The following is a 17,183-nucleotide window of genomic DNA, read 5'->3' as shown; positions in this document are numbered from 1 at the left end:
AAGTAAGAGCGACAACACGCTATCAAGATAGTTCAAGTGTTTATCCCTGAGCTACCTTGGTGTACACAGACAAGGCGTCGCCAGCTCGAGAGCAATAGTACCCGAGGAAGGCGCGGATCACCGGTTCGTGTTGGATAGCTGGTGTTGGCTAGTTGGATGTTGGATATATGGATCGTTGGATAGATGGATGGTTGGATAGTTGGGTCGTTGGGTGCGCGTGTGGGCTTGCCAGCTCATTGGTTGATAGTCCGGATACGGCCGGCCTGGCTTTCGCGTTTCCGGACGTCATCATCCTCGAAGTTCGTCGTCGGCAGCATGCGCGGGACCAAGTACCAGACGATCGAGGACCGGCGGGTCCGGGACGCGGAGATCGTGCACCCGGTGGCGGGCGCGTCAGCCTTCTCGCTCGTCTTCTTCCGCTGGGCCAACCCGCTCATGGACCGCAGCCAAGAGACCCCGCTCGAGGCGCCGGACCTCTGGCCCCTCGCCCGCGACAACCAGTGCAAGCACGTGAGCGCCAAGTTTGAGGCCAAGTTCCGCCAGACCAAGAGCTTTGTCACGACGTTCCTCTCGATCTTTGGCTGGCGCTTCCTCTTCATCGGCGTCCTGCAGTTCCTTACCGTCGCCGCAACGCTCTACGGCCCCTACGTGCTCTATCTCGTCGTTGGCGCCATCGAAACGAAGGCGAATGAGTCGGCGCCGTACCTCTGCGCGCTCGTCTTCTCGCTCTTCGTGGTCAAGGCGGCGCAGGCTTTTCTCTCGACGCACACAGCCTTCCAGAACGAAGCCATCGTGCTCCGGTTCACGTCGGCGGTCCAGCAGCTCGTGTTCCAGAAGGCGCTGCTTCTTGATGCGAAAGCGCAGAAGGAGAAGACGCCATCCGACGTCACCAACCTCTTTACGTCCGACATCATGTGGATCATCAGCGCTGCGTACTACACGCACCAGGCGTGGATCATCCCGACGCAGCTCGGCGCGATCCTCTACTTTCTCTACCACCTTCTCGGGTACGCATCGTTGATCGGCGCCGTCATCATCATCCTCACGCTCGGCCTCAACAACGTCCTCGTCTCGTGGCAGCGGCGCATCTGGAAGCGCTTCATGCATTTCAAGGCGGTCCGCGCACGTGCGGTCCTCGCGTACTTTGCGCCGCCGCCGCCGCCGATGCCCCGCACGCCCAAGACAATCGAGTCGGACTCGGAGAAGGAGGCGTCGGTCAAGGACGACACGGCCACGGAGCACAGCTCGTCGAGCAAGGATATACTCAAGGACGACGAAGGGTCGGCGGCGGCTGTCGAGGCTGCGCGGTCGGCCGAGCTCTCGCAGCTCGGTCGCGCTTTCTCGGTGGCAGCGGGTGTGACCGCTCTTCTTTACTCGGCGCCCGTCCTTGTGACGACCGCGTCGCTTGCGTTCTACACCCTTGTCCAGCACGAGAGCGTGACCGCCGCCAAGGTCTTTACGGCGCTCGCACTCTTCCGGTCGCTGCGCGGCCCGCTCATTGGGCTGCCGCAGATCGTCGGCAACATCATGCAGGCCATCATCGCGCACCGTCGGCTCATGGCGTTCATGGGCATGAGCGAGAAGAACCCAAAGGCCGTCACGTCGCCCAACGACCTGAGCGCGTCGCAGTACCGCAACTTTGCGTCCAACCAGATCGACATTGCGATCGAGCACGGGTCCTTTGGGTGGGACGCCGACAAGCCCGTGTTTGCGTCGCTGAACCTCAGCGTCAAGCGCGGCGAGACGATCGTTTTGCATGGCGCGGTCGGCCAAGGCAAGTCGTCGCTCTGCTCGGCGCTGCTCGGCGAACTCGACTTGTACGAAGGCTTCGTGTTTGTCGGTGGCCGCGTCGCCTACTGCCCGCAAACGCCATGGCTTGTCCACGCCTCGATCCAGGACAACATCCTCTTTGGCAAGCCGTTCGACCACAAGCGGTACAGTATGGTGCTGGACGCGTGCCATCTGCGCGACGACATTCGCCCGTTGCGCCTCGGTGATAAGACGGTCGCGACCACCCACGGGCTCTCGCCGTCCTTCCAGGCCAAGATTGCGCTCGCCCGCGCGTGCTACAACGACGCCGACATTTACCTCTTGGACATGAACGCATACATGGACGTCCAGCTCTTCCAGTCGGTCGTGCTTGGTCTCCTCCGCTACAAGACGGTGGTCCTTGTGTCCTTGCACCCGGACATTGTCCGTAGCAAGTCGATCAACCGCGCGCTCGAGCTCGTCGATCGCGACCTTGTCACGACGCTGGAGAACCCGCACTTGGCCAAGGTCGCGGCCATGGCGCTGCCGGCGCTCCCCGCGCGCAAAGGCTTTTGGGACGAGCACCACGCGGCGCTTGAGGCCGACACGTCGTCGCTCACGAGCGGCTTTGAGGCGCCGGATACGCTCATGTCGCCGTCGCTCCGGTCGCCGTACGGCTTCTTGTCCGAGGAGCACAGCTACACAATGGACGAGAACGCACACCCGACGCTGCTCTCGTCGAATAAGGAGACGCCGCGCATTGGGACAGCGACGTACCTCGCGTATCTCTCGGCCGCGGGGTGGCTCCTCGTGCTCTTCCTCTTGGTCGTGCAGGCGCTGTGGCAGAGTCTCCAGGTTGCGAGCGATCTCTGGCTCGGCCATTGGTGCAGCCTCCAGCCGCTCATCAACGCCAACAGCTTTCTGGACCCGAGTTCGCACAATGCGACGACGCGCAATGAGACCACGATTGTGTTCCCGGGCCACGACATGGACGTCCCGTTGGCGCGGCAGTCGGCGACGGCGTTTGCGACCTACCATATGCAAGTATACGCGATCCTCGCCGGCGCAAGCGTGCTCATGGTCGTCTTCCGGACGCTGGCTACCTCCTGCGCGGGCCTCCGCGCGTCCCGGGGCTTGTTTCACGGGCTCAAGACCGCGACGCTCGTGCCCTCGGCCATGCCGCCCGTCTCGAGCGAGCTCCTCAGCGTCTACAACAGCGACATGGTGACGCTCGACACCAAGCTGCCGTTCGCGGCCGGCGCGTTCCTCGCCAACGTCTTCATCGCTGCGTTCGCCCTCGGCACGTCCATGTGGTTTCTCAAGTCGTCGGCGCTGCCGATGGGTCTCGTGCTCTACGGCTACTACTACGTCAGCGCCTACTACGTCAAGCCCCTTCAGGACATTGACCGTCTCTCGCGCACGACCCGGGGCCCCCATCTGCACTTTGTGACGGAAGCGATCACTGGCGCCGTCGTCGTGCGCGCGTTTGGGCCCAAGCAGACGCGGCGCTTCCACCGCCTCCACATGACGCACGTCAACGCGCACCAAGAGGCGAGCTACGTGCACGAGACTCTTCTGCAGTGGTTTTCCCTGCGCATGCAACTGCTGCACGCGCTCTTGATGCTCATGATGCTCGTCGCTCTCGTCTCGCTGCGCCACGCGCTCTCGCCCGGCATCATTGGCCTTATCTTCAACTATGCGCTCCTCGTGCCGCCCCACGTCGAGTTCATTGTCAACGTCTGGTCCAGTCTTGCTGCCGCCATGGGCAGCGTCGCGCACGTCTTGACAGCGACGGACCCGACTGCCCGCGTGTAGATAGAGACACAAACGAGTTCTATAACCCGTAACATCTTGGCTGCATCCTAGTAGACGCTTGTAGTTAAAGGTTTGGCCACGAGAATGGCGCCGTTCTTTTGATTGGCAATGGGCGTTTCCTTGGTCCGGATAATGCGCTGCGCACAGGCTGCCAGCTCATAGTTGTCCGGATATGGAATTCGAATCCAACGGCGACGTGGTGCCATACTCGAACAAGTCATGGAAGGCATGGAAGAGACTTCGCTGATTGCCTGCTTCCACCCTTGAAGGGGTTTTGATGGCAAGATTATCCGGATAAAATACGTGGCAGCACGTACGCAGTTTCTCTGAGGCATTCACCGAGTCGAATGGGCAAATCTCGCTGTCACTGGGATCTTGGCTTGGCGCCATGTCATACGACTACACTCTGTAGTCGTATGAGCACTTGAGGCGCTCTTCTGTGATTGATCGCAAGCGCGTCTGTTGGCCAAGAAAGCACCGTTGCAGCAGGACCTCGTCTCGTCGAACATGGGGCTTGTAGTGACATGCGCCATCGTCCAGTTGGCAACGGGCGTTTACATATCCGGATAAACGCAGAATCCTCCGGATATGAAAATCGAATCCAACCGGCTCAAACGTGGCATTCTCCAAGAAGCCATGACGGTGACAGACGACGTCCAGAAGGCGCGGAAGCGCATTCACAACAAGAAATACCGCGCTGCGAATCGGGAGAAGATTGCGGTCAAGGGCAAGGCCTACTACGCTGCCAACGCAGACAAAGAGCGGGCCCGGAAGAAAACGTACCACGCTGCCAACAAGGAGAAGCTTGCGGTTGTCTCATGTTTCTTCCGACTTGTCGGGCGCGAAAGAAGGCGATTGCAGCCGGCAAGATTCCACCGCCGCTGCCCAAGCTCGCCGACCTTCGAGCGCAACACGAAGCCTCTGGCAACGTCGCTCCTGCAACGTCGACGGATGCAGCCCCAGAACTCACTGAAGAAGACCCGCACCCGTTGGCCGCGACCACCAAGAAGGTCGCGGCCAAGTGGTCGCAGCACGGCTCGGGTCCACGCTTGCGCAGGTTGAAAGGTTTCTCGTTGGTGAAGGTGACCATGACGACCTTGTTGGTGGTCGTCATGGTCACGTTCACGAACGAGCATCCTTTCAACCTGCGCCTGAGCTTTTTATCTCTTTCTATTTTGCCTAATGAAGTGTGCTGAAGTTGTCTTCTTCTTTCAAGACATTCTGTGAACACTCCAAGGCGCTGCAGACCATCGACCTAGGTCCTTGGCATCACCAGAACGCTTAACTACAGCCAAGTGATGCCCAATACCTCTGCTGGCTACGAGACTATCGCTTGCCGACGACCGAAGCTCTCGGTGTTGTCTGGCCTTTCCGCTTGCCGGTGGTTGCAACGACTGGGCTGAAATTACTAAGTAGTCCCGAAATACTTGGCTCCGTGGCATGGACGGGCCGACGCTGCTCGCCTCCGACGCCCGTGAAGAGCTCGAAGAGGCCGCGCCGTCGCCGCTGCGCACCAAGGCCATGAGTCTCGCCGTTGGTGCGATTGGCCTCGGTAAGTTGCATGTACAACCGAGGGAGCAACAGCTGTCGGGCCGACTGCGTACTAGCTCTGGATCTGGTACCACAAGGCCAATGCGTCGGCGCCAGAGACATCGCCGCTTCTCGGGTACGCGTCCTCCCATCTTCTCGTCGGTTTTACCATTGCGCAGATCCCGCTTGACGGACGCCACAGGCCGCAATGTGGCGCGCCGCCTGCGCGCGTTGGTCCCTTCATTCCTGCGTGGGTTCGTCCAACCTGTCCGATGCTGATAGTACGAATATTGTCTTGTGCTAGGGAGACCGCATGTGGCAACTCCCAATCCCACTCCTCTTTATGGAGATTTCCAAGGACACACTGCTCCCAAGTGCGCTCTTTGCGTTCTGTGGACGCTACTACACTGCTATCGCCCGTCAGGAAGACGAGGTATCCGACGTTGACTACGTTGTGGGACTGGTGACGCTGCCCCGCATCGGTCGCTGGCTCGAGGCGACCAACCGCTTGTCCGTGCTCGCACTCTGGATCGCGATTGAGAACGCGCGTTATCCTCAGCACTGCGTCCCTCGCCTCGCTCCTCCTTGTCTCGTACGCGCAAACTACAGTCGTCTGAGGCTATGGTTTTGCGTCTACAATGTAGCACTGCCGCCAATAACCTCTTGGCGATGCTGGCGGATGCCATCGGGCAGGTCTTGGACGCCGCACAAGCCTTGGCGGTCGAGAAGGACTGGGTCGTCGTCGCGGAACACAACCTTGCGTCGCATCGACCTTACGTGTGCGATGTTGGCGCCAGCAGTCGTTGGCATCCTTCTCGACAGTAGCAGCGCCGACTTTGCGACACGAGTTGCCTCGTCGGCGCGGCCGCTGTCGGTACCACGCCACTGGAGTACGCCATGGTGCGGGACGTCAACACGTGGGTGCCAACCCTATGTGCATCGACCGAGGTGGCGACGGTCCCAGCCAGCGAGACCCTCAGGGCGCAGATAACAGTGTATATCAAGCACCCGACTTTTCTTCTCAACGTCGCCTTCAGTGCTCTGCAGCAGCGGCCTCAACATCGCCTACCACCAGTGGCGCGGACTCCCCGCCTCTCTTCTCGGTGCGTGCTCTTGACAAATATATGCGTCGTCATGTGGAATGTAGGCGCTAGCCTCGGCGCGCTCGCTGGCTTGGTCGTTACGCTCGACTTTCCGGCAATCAAGCGACGTTGGGGCGCCGCGGCCGTGGTGCTTGTTAGCGTCTGGCTCTTCTGGCTCACGCTGCTACCGGTCGGCCTCTCGTACATTGCCTTTGGAGAGACGCGGACGACGGATATCGTCATGGTCGTCGCCGTCCTCGTCTCGCGCGTGGCTCTGGATGACTGACCTCGCCGAGACGCAGCTCATGCAGGAGCGCGTCCACGAGTCGACGCGCGGCGCCATCGATGCGATGCAGACCGCCACGTCCAAGATCTTTTACATTGCGATCGTATGCTCAGCGCCTTGTGGTCGGACCCAACGGCGTTCGAGACGCTCGCGTTCGTCTCGCTCGGCGCCGTCGGCAGCGCGGCGCTAGGCATTAGCCTCTAGCTTGCAGCCCACGGGCGAACCCTATACATACACCGTGTACCTCGAGCCCTGCGCGTCGACGAGCCTCCATGGGCGCGGCCTGACGACGCGCAATCAATTGCCGCACGGAAGCCCAGAGGAACGTGCTGGCGCTGAATGTGCAATCAGATGGCGCGTTCTGATTGGTCGGATCTCGAATCGCCAAATCTCAAACTCAAAGGGCAGTTTGCAGTTTCCAATTTCCGCCATGACGCGCGTGCTCCTCATCGACAACTACGACTCGTTCACGTACAACCTCTTCCAGTACATGGCCGAGCTCGGCGCCGACGTGACCGTCATCCGCAACGACCACACGACCGCGGCCTTGCTCCTCGCCGAGTATACGCGGGCGCCGACCTTTGACCGGATCCTCATCTCGCCCGGGCCCGGCTTCCCAAAGGACGCGGGTATCTCGTGCGACGTGATCCGGACCTTCCAGGGCATCGTGCCCATCGCCGGCGTCTGCCTCGGTACGCGACCTCTCGACCCGTCCCTTCTTGCTCATGTCACATGCTACCTAGGGCTCCAGTGCATGTTTGAGGTCTACGGCGGCACGGTCGGCCACGCCGGCGAGATCATTCACGGCAAACAGTCCGACATGGAGAACGATGGAAAAGGCCTTTTCAAGAACGTCCCGTCGCCCTTCAAGGCCATTCGCTACCACTCGCTCGTATGCATTCTACTCAAATGTTGCAAGCGAAGTCTCACGCGACGTAGGTCGGTCTGCCAAGCACGCTGCCCGACGAGCTCGAGGTGACGGCCACGATCGCGGGCAAGGACATGATCATGGGCGTCCGGCACAAAAAGTACGCGGTCGAAGGCGTCCAGTTCCATCCCGAGAGCATCCTCACGCCGGACGGCAAGACGATGATTCAGAATTTTCTGACCATGGTCTAAGACGCAATAAGACGCAATCAGTTATCTATTCCTCGACTACGAGATGCCAGACACCAGATATTTCCTAATACCAAATATCTGAGAGAGACTGGTCCGACATTGCCCTGGATATTCCAGAGGTGTCAGTCGAGCAGCCTGGGTCGTAACGAGGGCTGAAACCGAGCGTAACTGGCACAAATGGCGCCCGAGCCCGTGGCCAAGAAGAGCCTCTTCCGCAACAAGGCGGCGGCCCCACCCTCGAGTACGATGCATCGAATTGCGTTAGCCTATGGTCGATCTAGATGTCATTCTTGTCGACGGCATACCGCTGAGCCGGGACCTCGTCGAAGACCCGAGCTTGAGCGACGCGCCACCCGAATCCGAGACCGCCTTTCTCGACGCAGAAGCCGTAGGCGTCAACTCCCATCGAGTCCTTGCCTACGCCCCGTAGATGTTTCGGAAATATGACATTGACCGGTCCGGTGGCATCGACCTCGACGAGTTCAAGCTGCTCTTGGTGGACCTCCAGATCGACATTCCGCCGCCCAAAGTCCAAGTGTACTTTAAAAAGTGCGATTTGGCGCAAAAAGGTTCCCTTTCACAATTCACAATCTCAAGTTTGTTAATGGCACCACGTAGGATTCATCACATTTGACGAATTCCGACTGGCGATGTTTACGTGCGACCCGACGAATCCGACGCGCACGAACGGCTTTTGCCCGAGCAAAGTGCTCAACCCAAAAGATCTCTTCGCCATATTCGACACGGACGACTCGGGGGAAATTGGCCGCGACGAGTTTTCAGGTACGTTCTCGATCCCAAAGTCAATTTTGGAGCATTTGTCTAGCAATCCTGCGCTTTCTCAAGATCAAAATGGCGCTGGACCGACAAGAGGCCGTGTTTAGCCAGTTTGAAAACGTAATTATGACACGTCGCATTGCACTTATGCCACTGCCTAGCCCGTGACCGAAGGCCTGACGTACACTGCGTTTCGGTCGCTGTGGCTCACGGTATGGTCAGGCACAGATTTGTCATGGAAAATATTGTCATCTAGCTTGTCGACGTTCGAAAAGAGCTCAACAACCGCAGCATTGCGTACAACAAGCTCCTCTCGCGCGCCAAACTTGCCAAGAAGCTCGAGTCGATCTTGGACAAGGAAGACGCGCAGGAGCAATATACGATGCTCGAAGCTCAATGGAACTTCAACTGGGAGCAAATCAAGTCGACTTGGTTGCCAAATAACCGCGCGTCTCACTGTACTCCTATGCTAGGGAGCGCCGGGAAAAGCTTCTCACCAACGCCAAACGCTACGCCGATGTACGTCGACATCAATATGAGCAGGCAAGCACGAGAGCGTGTAGTACGTCCTGGGGGAGACCCTCGACGCTGCGGGGCAGGTGTATGTCTTTGGAAAAGGCTCGTTCAACCGCTTTGACGGAGTCGTACGCACTCCCATTTGCTCGTTAAGTTGGGCTCCTTATGTTGTCTAGCCGGCGGAGCGTGACTTTGTCGAGTGTCCGTACTTTTCGCGGCTGTTGGCGCTTTGGACGAGTCGCGTCCGGGGGGCAGAAGCCTTTGCACCAAAAGCACCGAGTAGCCCCGAGAAGAAGTCGGGGGGCTGGGACTCGCCCAAGCGGAGACCACCAATCATCAAGACCGAGCGCATCGCACGCGACCCGACGCAAACGCAGCAGCTCGCCTTCCACAACCGCGTGGTGCGTGGTTTATGAATCGATGTGTAAAAATTGAGGTCGAGGGGTAGGTGGCCATCAATACCGCGTGGCTCTGGGGACGGCGCATCAAGCAGGTAGCCCGTGAGGGATTTGCAGTTGAAGCATATGGATGGCTGCAGGTCTCGTGCGGGGCGTCGGTGGCCTATGCTTTGACGGACGCCGGCGAGCTCTATTGCTGGGGTGGCACCCGTCGCACGTGGGACTACATTTACTGTCCCGAGCACTCGGCCGGTCTAAACTATCGAAAAGACTATACAAACGATTGACCACCGCGAATGTAGATGTAGCGCAGCAGGTGCCGGGAGGCGCCGCGTCACGACCGTACACGGCGCGTACCGAAATGCTCAAGCTCAGCGCGCCCCATCAGCTCGTCGCCGACGAGCACGAGCACTTGAAGAATTACGTGCGCACCATGTTTCGAGAGGTTGCCCCGCCCGAGGTGCCGGTCGAGTCGGACGAAGCCGAGCTCCAGCGGTGCGCACTGAGGTCCCAACACCCATTTTGGAGAATGACCTCGGGGTAGACTTCTCGTGCTGATCGACTACTTTGAGCTGTACCCACCCGCCTTGCGCGCCGAAGTGCACCTCGCCAAGGCGCGGGAGCTTCTAGAATTCAACTTGCGCGCCGACGTCGTTGCCAATGCGCTGCGGGTAGCTGCACCCAGTCTCGAACCGTGTCGTTAGCATTCTGGCTGTAGCTGCGCGCGCTGCAGTCGAGCGAAATGGGAAAAGCCGCCAACGCCACCAAGCTCAGCAAGTGCTTGATGCTCGAGCTCGAGTGCATGGGCGAGCCGTTCCAGCGACAAATGAAGAAGCTCGACCAGCAGCTCTTACGCGCCCTGCACAACAACCAAGAGGCCGCCATCACCTCGTAGAAGCACTGGCGTGCTATCCATCGTGAGCGATTTGGAACTAGGGTTCTCAAGAAGGGCGCGGCGCTCTGGCAGCGCATGCGGCAACTGGTGACGGCCATCGACGAGACCGAGACGACAGCATTTCAAGCCAAGCAAGATCTCTGGGATCAAAAGCGCAGCGAAGTCGGGCGGCTTCGGCACAAGCAGGCGCGCAGCGGACAAGAGGGTGTCACATTGAGCGTACGTGCTGCTTTGCAGCTTGAGGTATGTGCCTCACAATGTCTATAGGCGATTCCCAACAATGAGAAAACCCTTCAAATGAGTGGTTTGACAGCGCGAGGGCCGCGTCAAAAGACATTTTTGGGGCACCAAGCGCTCCAGCAAGTGTCACTGGGCGCCAAACACGCGCTGGCCGTGCACCAGTCCGGGTACGCGTCAACTTGTCCTCTAAATACAGTAAAACATGATCTTGTTCCTAGGCAACTGTACGGGTGGGGTTTCGGGACTTATGGGCGTCTCGGGTCTGGCTCCCACGACGACACGACGACGCCAAAGCCTCTTGTTCATCTGCGGGACATGCGCTTCCGGTCTGTTGCGTGCGGCTACTCGCACAGTCTTGCCCTTCGCCACGACGGACAGGTTGTCAATTGTAGTCCGCCAGCTAACCCAGGGCTAGGTGTTTGTGTGGGGCTCCGGTGCCACCGGCAAGCTCGGGCTTGCATCGCCGACGAACGAACCGCCTGTCGCCCGACCGCATACGACGCCTGTGGGCCACCGGCATGCAACTGCCTCGCAGCCCGTGCGGATATCGTCGCTCGAGGACTGTTTTACGATTTTACCATTGCCACTGGCGCTTCCCTCCAAGGTGTCTTCTGTCACTTTCGATGATGGTACTCACCAGCGTATCATGTAGGTGCGCAAGATCGCGTGTGGTCCATCGCACTCGGCAGTCATCTCGACCAACGGCGAGCTCTACGTCTGGGGCAGCGGCGACGGCGGTCGTCTTGGCCTGGGCGACGGTCGATTCACCGGTACCCATTCTTTTCCACGGAATCATTGCCGTATTTTGACGAACGGATGGAGATACGGACAACGAACTGCGGGGAGGTAACCTCGGCATCGTGTCGGTGCCGACAAAAGTGGCGGCCTTGCACGACCACCACATCGTCGACGTGAGCTGTGGCACGGCGCACACGGCCGTCGTGAGCGCCATCCAGAGCAACGGAGTTCTTAGTTCTGGCGGTAGACAATTTTATATTTTGTTTGGACGCTCATCGGTACTAGGTCGTGTCTTTGTCGCGGGAAGTGCACATGCGCTCGGTGTCTTTTGCCCCGCATTTGTGACGCCGGCGACGCTCGCATCCGTGCAAGTCACCACACTCGCGTACCAAGACTGCTTACGTTGCTACGACGCAAGCTCTCGTTTCGACATAGGTGCGGAAACGCGCACACGGCCGCCGTCTCGATCGACGGCGAGCTCTTCTCTTGGGGCAACAACGTCGGGGGCTGCACGGGCCACGACGTGAGCCACCGGTTCATTGCGACACCGTCGCGCGTGCCGTGCATTTTCCAATCGCCGAGCAACATGGCACGGCATCCCTCCTACGACGTTGTCGCGATCCAGAGCACCGTAGCCACCGGCTACGGCGTATGAGATTTACTAAAATCCGAAAACCCTAGCCCTAACCTAGCCCTAGGCGAGTCTCGCGCTGGACGGCGTCACGGACGGCGCCTACGAAAGCACGTGTTGCCAGACCTTTCGTGAGATGTGTCCGTTCTGGCAGGTACGTTTTTACGTCGACGGAATCCATACAACTGTGCACGCAGGTCGACCTCGGCGTCATGTGCCGCGTCGCCTCGGTGCGCCTTTGGAACCGAACGGGCGCCCCCGGCGACCAGCTGTTCCCATGCATCGTGTACATCGGTCAAGAGCCGTTCGAAGCCGAAGCAGGAAAGCACGCGCTGCGCGAAGCCAAGGCCCACAGCATCTTCACCAAGTTCAAGCTCGAGACTGCGACCAATCCGCTCGTGTGGCACCCGCCCGACAACACCATTGGTACTCGGCCAATACGAAGACGTCGCCACGTATAGCGCTATTAGGACGCTACGTGCGCGTGCAGATCGATGGCACTTCGATCCTCAGCCTCGCCCAGGTCGAGGTTTTTGGCACCGAGGAGTGGGTGTACCAGGGTCCGCGCGTGCAGAGTGTGGCGTCCGGTGACGATATCCTCGTCGCGATCTGCCGGCCCACGCATGCCCAGAGGTGATCATAGCTAATGCGGTAGCGATCTATATTCTGGATCTAGCGATATTGACAAGGCCTACCTCCGCGCGCTCTGCGCCGACAGCCGCTTCCAGAGTATTTTGGACGAATTTCCAACGTTTGACACGAGCAAAATGGCGCTGACCGACCTCCGCCGCGCGGCGAGAGACTGCCCGCTCTGCACCGTCCAGCGCGTCTGCCCGCTCTGTCTCTTGTGCAACGAGCTCGACGCCCACGACCACGACTTGGCATCAGGTCCGCACCATTCCTCCGCACCTCTCTTCCTACCTCGGCGAGCGTAGACTACCGTGCAACCCTGTCGCTGGACGAGATTGGCGACTTCTTGCTGTCGCTGCGCCCGCCCAAGCCCGTCGCGCCGCTCGCGGTAGCCACCGACCACGCACTGCTGGCTTATCGACTTTGCCTTTTGCGCAGGTCGACGAAGAGAACCGGTTGGCGCGGATTTACGTTGACGATGAGAAGCCCGAGTCGGCTCTGCACAATACCGAAGCCCGCGTCCTCGCCGCCATGAGCAAAGGTGAATCGTGTTTATCGAGAAAGGCTAGACGATGACAATATTGTTGGTATTAATAGTCGTGGCGTCGGCCAAAGGCGGTCCGAAACCACAGTCGTTTTTGAGAAAGGCCATGGACACAATGGCCACGTCGCGACTCGCGTTTGCAAAGCGCAGGATGCCCGAGATGCTCGTTCAGGTCGTCCGGCCGCAATCGACGCCGAGCCTCGGGACAGGGCTGTAGCCACAAAGACAGGCGGCGCGACAGTACTCGGCGCTCTCAGTGTGGGACTCCCGTGCAGCTTCTCAGAAATACACTGTACGTAGCTTCAGACGCGTGATGGACGATGGGGGTGCATAGCCAGGCAGTAGGAGGATTGTCGCGGCTATGGCCTCCGCGCCTCGCAGGCGTGAGTTCGCGCCTGGCGCCAATGCGGCTCGGAATTTTTTTCATAAATTAGCTAATTAGGGGTAGTGTCTAGAAGTCGTACTCTTCGGCGGGCACCGTGGGCATTGTACTCCGCATGAGGTTGCTCGTCTCGATCGTCTTCTTCCAGAGCGCCTCCATCGACTCGGCAAAGACGTCCTTGGTCGGCGCATCGCTGTTGGCGTCCTTCCCGAACGGCGCGGTCTTGCGCCGCCCGCGTGACGACTCGATTTCGATCTCCATCATGTTGAGCTCAATGCATTGGCGCTCGACGTAGTAGCCAATCATGGCGGCGGTCGCTTGGAGCTCGCGGAGGATCTTGGGCGCCGGTGTCGCGGCCAGCGGCTTGTGACCCGCCAAGTCGAGCGTGCCAATGATCTCACGCCGGTGCTGGCGGCCGGTCACGACGATCGGCACCGAGAGGTACGCGAGTCCGTTCTGCTCGATCGTAAGCGGGTGGGCGCGGAAACGCGCGTCTTGCGTCGTGTCCAGCACTACCAGTGGCGTGGACTGCGTGTAGCTGCACGGCGCTTCTTCCCGCAGCGTCTGCTGCTCGAGCTCAAAGACCGAGCTAAAGCCGAGGCAGGCGAGGTTGAAGACGTAGTGCTCGCCAATGAGGTGGATCCCGCCCATGGAGGCCCACGGCACGAGCGCCAGCGACTGCGTCACAAAGGTCGTGAGCTTACTGTCGTTGTCAAAGTGGGCGACGTGCCGCTCAAAGTCGAGGTCCCGGACGACCGCGAGGCGCGAGGCTTCGTCGGTCGGCAGCGGCGCCTTGGGGTACGGATTGGCCCAGTTGAAATCGAGGTCGTCAGAGACCGATTCGGTGATTCGCGTCGAGTAGCGCTCGAAATCGTCGCTGCTGTTGTCGTACTTGCCGCTCACGCGGAGGCCGCCGTCTTCAAGGAACGAGTCGACCTTGCTCTGCTTTCGGGACCGGGTGCCGACGCGGTCGCTGTCCGAGAGCTCGCCCTCCTCGGGAATGCGGTAGCTGAACGTCGTGTTGCTGTCGGCTTTGCATTGCGACGTGGTTGGTGAGACGTACGACGACGTCGCGTGGGTCGTACCGCTGTGTCGGTGCTTCGCTTCCGCGTCCGCGCGCGCCGCGACGAGGCACGCCCAGCACACGCGCTTCTTCCAGCCGACCTTGCACGAGCACGCGCGGCAGACCGACCGGTCGCAGCCCTGGCAGTTGTAGCGCCAGTGGAACGGGTCGAACGACCGCATGCACGTCGTGCAGGCCTTGAACTTGAGCTTCATCGTACTACTCGCGGCCATGCTGGCAAATTGAGTTGTGGGCGTAGCGAAGGCGCAGCCGCAGACATACGCTTCGCTGCGCCGTATCGTTGCGCCCAACTGTCCCACCCGTATAGAATACGTCGAAAGTGCAAAGAGAGTGAGACGAGTGCAATGAGAGTGGATCCAGAAACAAGAGCGCTGGCTTGTCACGCCGCCGCCAAGCTGTCCCGGCAGCCAGCATCGTCGGGCGTCAAGTCTCTTGGCATCGTGTCGACGTCGCGCGAAAGACAGCACCTCGTCCATTAAGCTCGTCGTCCGGTGTGCTCAATCATTCGGCTAAGAAATGATATTTTTTTTATTTTATATGGAATAAAAAGGCCATGTTCATTTTGGAGATGGCGCGAGCTGCGAGAACCCAAAGCGAAGTGGAGCGGCGTCATTGACCGCGAGATGGATCCATGACACGCCAGTAGCAACTACATGTACAGTATGTAGACCTCGAAGCCGTACCTCCAATGCTAGAAATCGTACAAAAGCGAGGAAATCCCGATTTGCGTCAAACTACCAGTCCTTTCTCTTGATAAGCGATGGCAGGACGATGATTCTTGACGGCCACGAGGCAACGAGCCCGTGGAATGTAGGCGGTCGCCATGGCGCCGCCCGTGAAGAAGAGTGGACGACGGTCGAAGGAAATTTCGTTGGCGGAGCCTGTTGCTGGCGAAAGCGCTGGTCGTCAACGATTTCCTGCCTTGAAGGCCGCTTGAAGATACTCGTCTCGATCGCCATACAGCGTTTGACGATGCTGGAATGGGTATATAAGCTCGCGTGCGTCAGGGTGCCTAATGCACAATCGACGATGATGGCGTCACACGCTGCGGTCGACCGAGCACCAAGGAGTAGCTTTCTATGTACTCGAATATACACGGGCGGAATTGCTTGGCTACAGTGTATTGTTTGTTACCCTCGGCCTGATATGCTCGAGGTGAGAGGAGAGTGAAATGGAGAGCGCATCCAGCGATTCCTCGGGCCTCTCCGCCTCTCGGCTTTTCTGTGACAGGAGAGCCAGTATCAGACAGTGTAATTTGCACTGCACTACACTCCTGACTTTACTTTGGCTTGATGTACAATGCGCGCAGTCCATGACGCCGCCATCCGGGCCGCGCCGTGGGACACGGTAGCAGCGGCTTGATATCAGGTGTACTCGCCGCCTCGACAGCGTACGAAGCAGGTACAGGCATGAAGGAACTCGCTTAAGCTATCGAGTTGGATGCACCTGACGTGCGTCGCGACAAGGCGCTGACGCCCACGCTGGCCAAAGACGCGGTCCGATACAAAAACGGTGCGTCAACTTCAGCGACCGGAGCTTCATTAGTCGTGGCTATCTTGCGGCGTTGGTCGCAGATGGACATCGTTCGTTCTTCGGAACGTCCCAGGAGCGTCATCGCCTGTGCTTCAACGATCGAGACAACCGCATAAATTGCTGGCCGCAGAAGCGACCCGCGACCACATTTGGTTTGAGCACGCCAGCCGTCGCCTGCGCGTCGAACGGCCGCATCACCGATGGCGTGTGGCGACTGGAACAATAGACAAATTTTGTTTTTCTTCCTAATCCCACATTTCTAGAATCGCATGCGCGTGATTAGCAATGGCACAGCGATGGCGTCGACAACGGACGTGCGCATTGCACTGGATACATCCACGACACGCGTGCGCCCGACCGCCGCCAAGTCCCCAGCTCGCATCATACACCCTGGGATTCGTCGCGGGCATAAATATCCAAAGGCAACGTCATGCCAGGATACCGGTAGAAAAAGTGTATGTAAAGTTACGAGGACTGGCCGAAAGAAGGTATTTGCGCTGCCAATCGAGGCGGCTAGACTGGCAGCCAGTTAATGCTGCGTGACAGGGCTGTCGGGCGATTGCGCGCGATGGGTACCGGGTCAACCCGCGTTGGGTGAAAGCGTGGCTATGTTGCCGCGCCATTTCCAAGACTAGGGTAAAAGACTCTAATTGTCTTGTGTGGGACAACACGGCTGTCACTGTCAACGGGCGGAGATTGCAGCGCATGGCTCACCTACGTCAATGGCATGTTTGTGCACCAAGCTGCGGTCGTGGATGTGACTCCTAGAATCCTGATACACCCAGTGTACCTTGGCAACCCGAGGATGCGCAAGCCGTCATAAAACCTGCAGCAAAGGACTAGCTGGGGCAGGTCCGGTGCGCAAAAGCGGATGAGTCTCCGACCGACAACTTTTCGCGCCAACGAGCGCTTCAATGGTGCCTCACTACTCGTCTTTACACCTCTGTTTTGCTGCCTTCCTTTTCTTTTGGCCTCAAACGGCTCGTTGAGAGTCGAAGGAACGCATGGTCGTGTTGGCTGCATGCGCCTATGGTGCACCATCACTTGCTTACGAAGCACCTGAAGTCGAGAGCCCACCACGGGCACGGTTTGTGTTGGGGTACAACACGAGATTTGATACGACTGAAGGGACACCATCGATCCTCGCAAAGAGCATCGCGGAGCCCGCTCTCGCGATTACCATGCACATTGCTTGGCCAACAGCTCTCACTGCGCAGCCACGGCCCGGCGAGCG

At 59.2% G+C, this 17,183-nt stretch overlaps 7 protein-coding genes across 7 annotated transcripts in view; 6 read left to right on the top strand and 1 right to left on the bottom strand.

The window, feature by feature from the left end:
• Positions 1 to 244, top strand: part of SDRG_02465 (hypothetical protein) — a gene marked incomplete at both ends in the record, with an annotated part of 2,509 nt that extends 2,265 nt beyond the window's left edge. The window contains one exon of the mRNA XM_008608054.1: positions 200 to 244. Within this exon, the coding sequence (XP_008606276.1) occupies positions 200 to 244 (45 nt within the window). The remainder of the gene's footprint in view (positions 1 to 199) is intronic.
• Positions 245 to 255: 11 nt separating this feature from the next.
• On the top strand, positions 256 to 3,655 carry SDRG_02464 (hypothetical protein). Its single transcript, XM_008608053.1, has one exon. It carries the CDS (start codon positions 316 to 318, stop codon positions 3,562 to 3,564), a length of 3,249 nt encoding a protein of 1,082 aa, XP_008606275.1. The 5' UTR covers positions 256 to 315; the 3' UTR covers positions 3,565 to 3,655.
• A 545-nt stretch (positions 3,656 to 4,200) lies between these two features.
• Positions 4,201 to 4,767, top strand: SDRG_02463 (hypothetical protein; the record flags this gene model as incomplete). The annotated part of the gene is made up of 2 exons (XM_008608052.1): positions 4,201 to 4,384; positions 4,426 to 4,767. 2 exons carry the CDS (start codon positions 4,201 to 4,203, stop codon positions 4,758 to 4,760), a joined length of 519 nt encoding a protein of 172 aa, XP_008606274.1. The 3' UTR covers positions 4,761 to 4,767.
• Positions 4,768 to 5,004: 237 nt separating this feature from the next.
• Positions 5,005 to 6,666, top strand: SDRG_02462 (hypothetical protein; the record flags this gene model as incomplete). The annotated part of the gene is made up of 11 exons (XM_008608051.1): positions 5,005 to 5,127; positions 5,172 to 5,230; positions 5,274 to 5,328; positions 5,399 to 5,604; positions 5,654 to 5,686; positions 5,739 to 5,871; positions 5,920 to 6,089; positions 6,142 to 6,197; positions 6,242 to 6,444; positions 6,488 to 6,565; positions 6,607 to 6,666. The coding sequence occupies 11 exons, from the start codon at positions 5,005 to 5,007 to the stop codon at positions 6,664 to 6,666; spliced, it is 1,176 nt and encodes a 391-aa protein (XP_008606273.1).
• A 226-nt stretch (positions 6,667 to 6,892) lies between these two features.
• On the top strand, positions 6,893 to 7,581 carry SDRG_02461 (hypothetical protein; the record flags this gene model as incomplete). Its single annotated transcript, XM_008608050.1, has 3 exons — positions 6,893 to 7,154; positions 7,206 to 7,354; positions 7,402 to 7,581. 3 exons carry the CDS (start codon positions 6,893 to 6,895, stop codon positions 7,579 to 7,581), a joined length of 591 nt encoding a protein of 196 aa, XP_008606272.1.
• A 134-nt stretch (positions 7,582 to 7,715) lies between these two features.
• Positions 7,716 to 13,167, top strand: SDRG_02460 (hypothetical protein; the record flags this gene model as incomplete). The annotated part of the gene is made up of 31 exons (XM_008608049.1): positions 7,716 to 7,822; positions 7,863 to 7,969; positions 8,012 to 8,150; positions 8,200 to 8,364; positions 8,408 to 8,478; positions 8,520 to 8,570; positions 8,615 to 8,781; positions 8,832 to 8,877; positions 8,922 to 9,002; positions 9,051 to 9,275; positions 9,323 to 9,367; positions 9,413 to 9,524; positions 9,575 to 9,767; positions 9,817 to 9,943; positions 9,991 to 10,163; positions 10,209 to 10,410; positions 10,453 to 10,574; positions 10,626 to 10,785; positions 10,823 to 10,888; positions 10,967 to 11,020; positions 11,060 to 11,165; positions 11,254 to 11,388; positions 11,431 to 11,530; positions 11,581 to 11,794; positions 11,844 to 11,930; positions 11,974 to 12,202; positions 12,247 to 12,409; positions 12,453 to 12,664; positions 12,712 to 12,794; positions 12,845 to 12,947; positions 13,004 to 13,167. Exons 1-31 carry the CDS (start codon positions 7,759 to 7,761, stop codon positions 13,165 to 13,167), a joined length of 3,966 nt encoding a protein of 1,321 aa, XP_008606271.1. The 5' UTR covers positions 7,716 to 7,758.
• Positions 13,168 to 13,364: 197 nt separating this feature from the next.
• SDRG_02459 (hypothetical protein) lies at positions 13,365 to 14,730 on the bottom strand. The gene has a single exon (XM_008608048.1). The coding sequence runs from the start codon at positions 14,626 to 14,628 to the stop codon at positions 13,402 to 13,404; it is 1,227 nt and encodes a 408-aa protein (XP_008606270.1). The 5' UTR covers positions 14,629 to 14,730; the 3' UTR covers positions 13,365 to 13,401.
• Positions 14,731 to 17,183: the final 2,453 nt, after the last annotated feature.

The sequence above is a fragment of the Saprolegnia diclina genome (genome assembly GCF_000281045.1).
Source record: "Saprolegnia diclina VS20 unplaced genomic scaffold supercont1.5, whole genome shotgun sequence".
Lineage (NCBI taxonomy): Eukaryota > Oomycota > Saprolegniomycetes > Saprolegniales > Saprolegniaceae > Saprolegnia > Saprolegnia diclina.
This window is presented reverse-complemented; position numbering and strand designations above follow the sequence as displayed.

Coding starts and splice junctions, on each gene's coding strand:
- SDRG_02464 (XM_008608053.1), top strand. CDS start 316: ATGCGCGGGACCAAGTACCAGACGATCGAGGACCGGCGGGTCCGGGAC.
- SDRG_02459 (XM_008608048.1), bottom strand. CDS start 14,628: ATGGCCGCGAGTAGTACGATGAAGCTCAAGTTCAAGGCCTGCACGACG.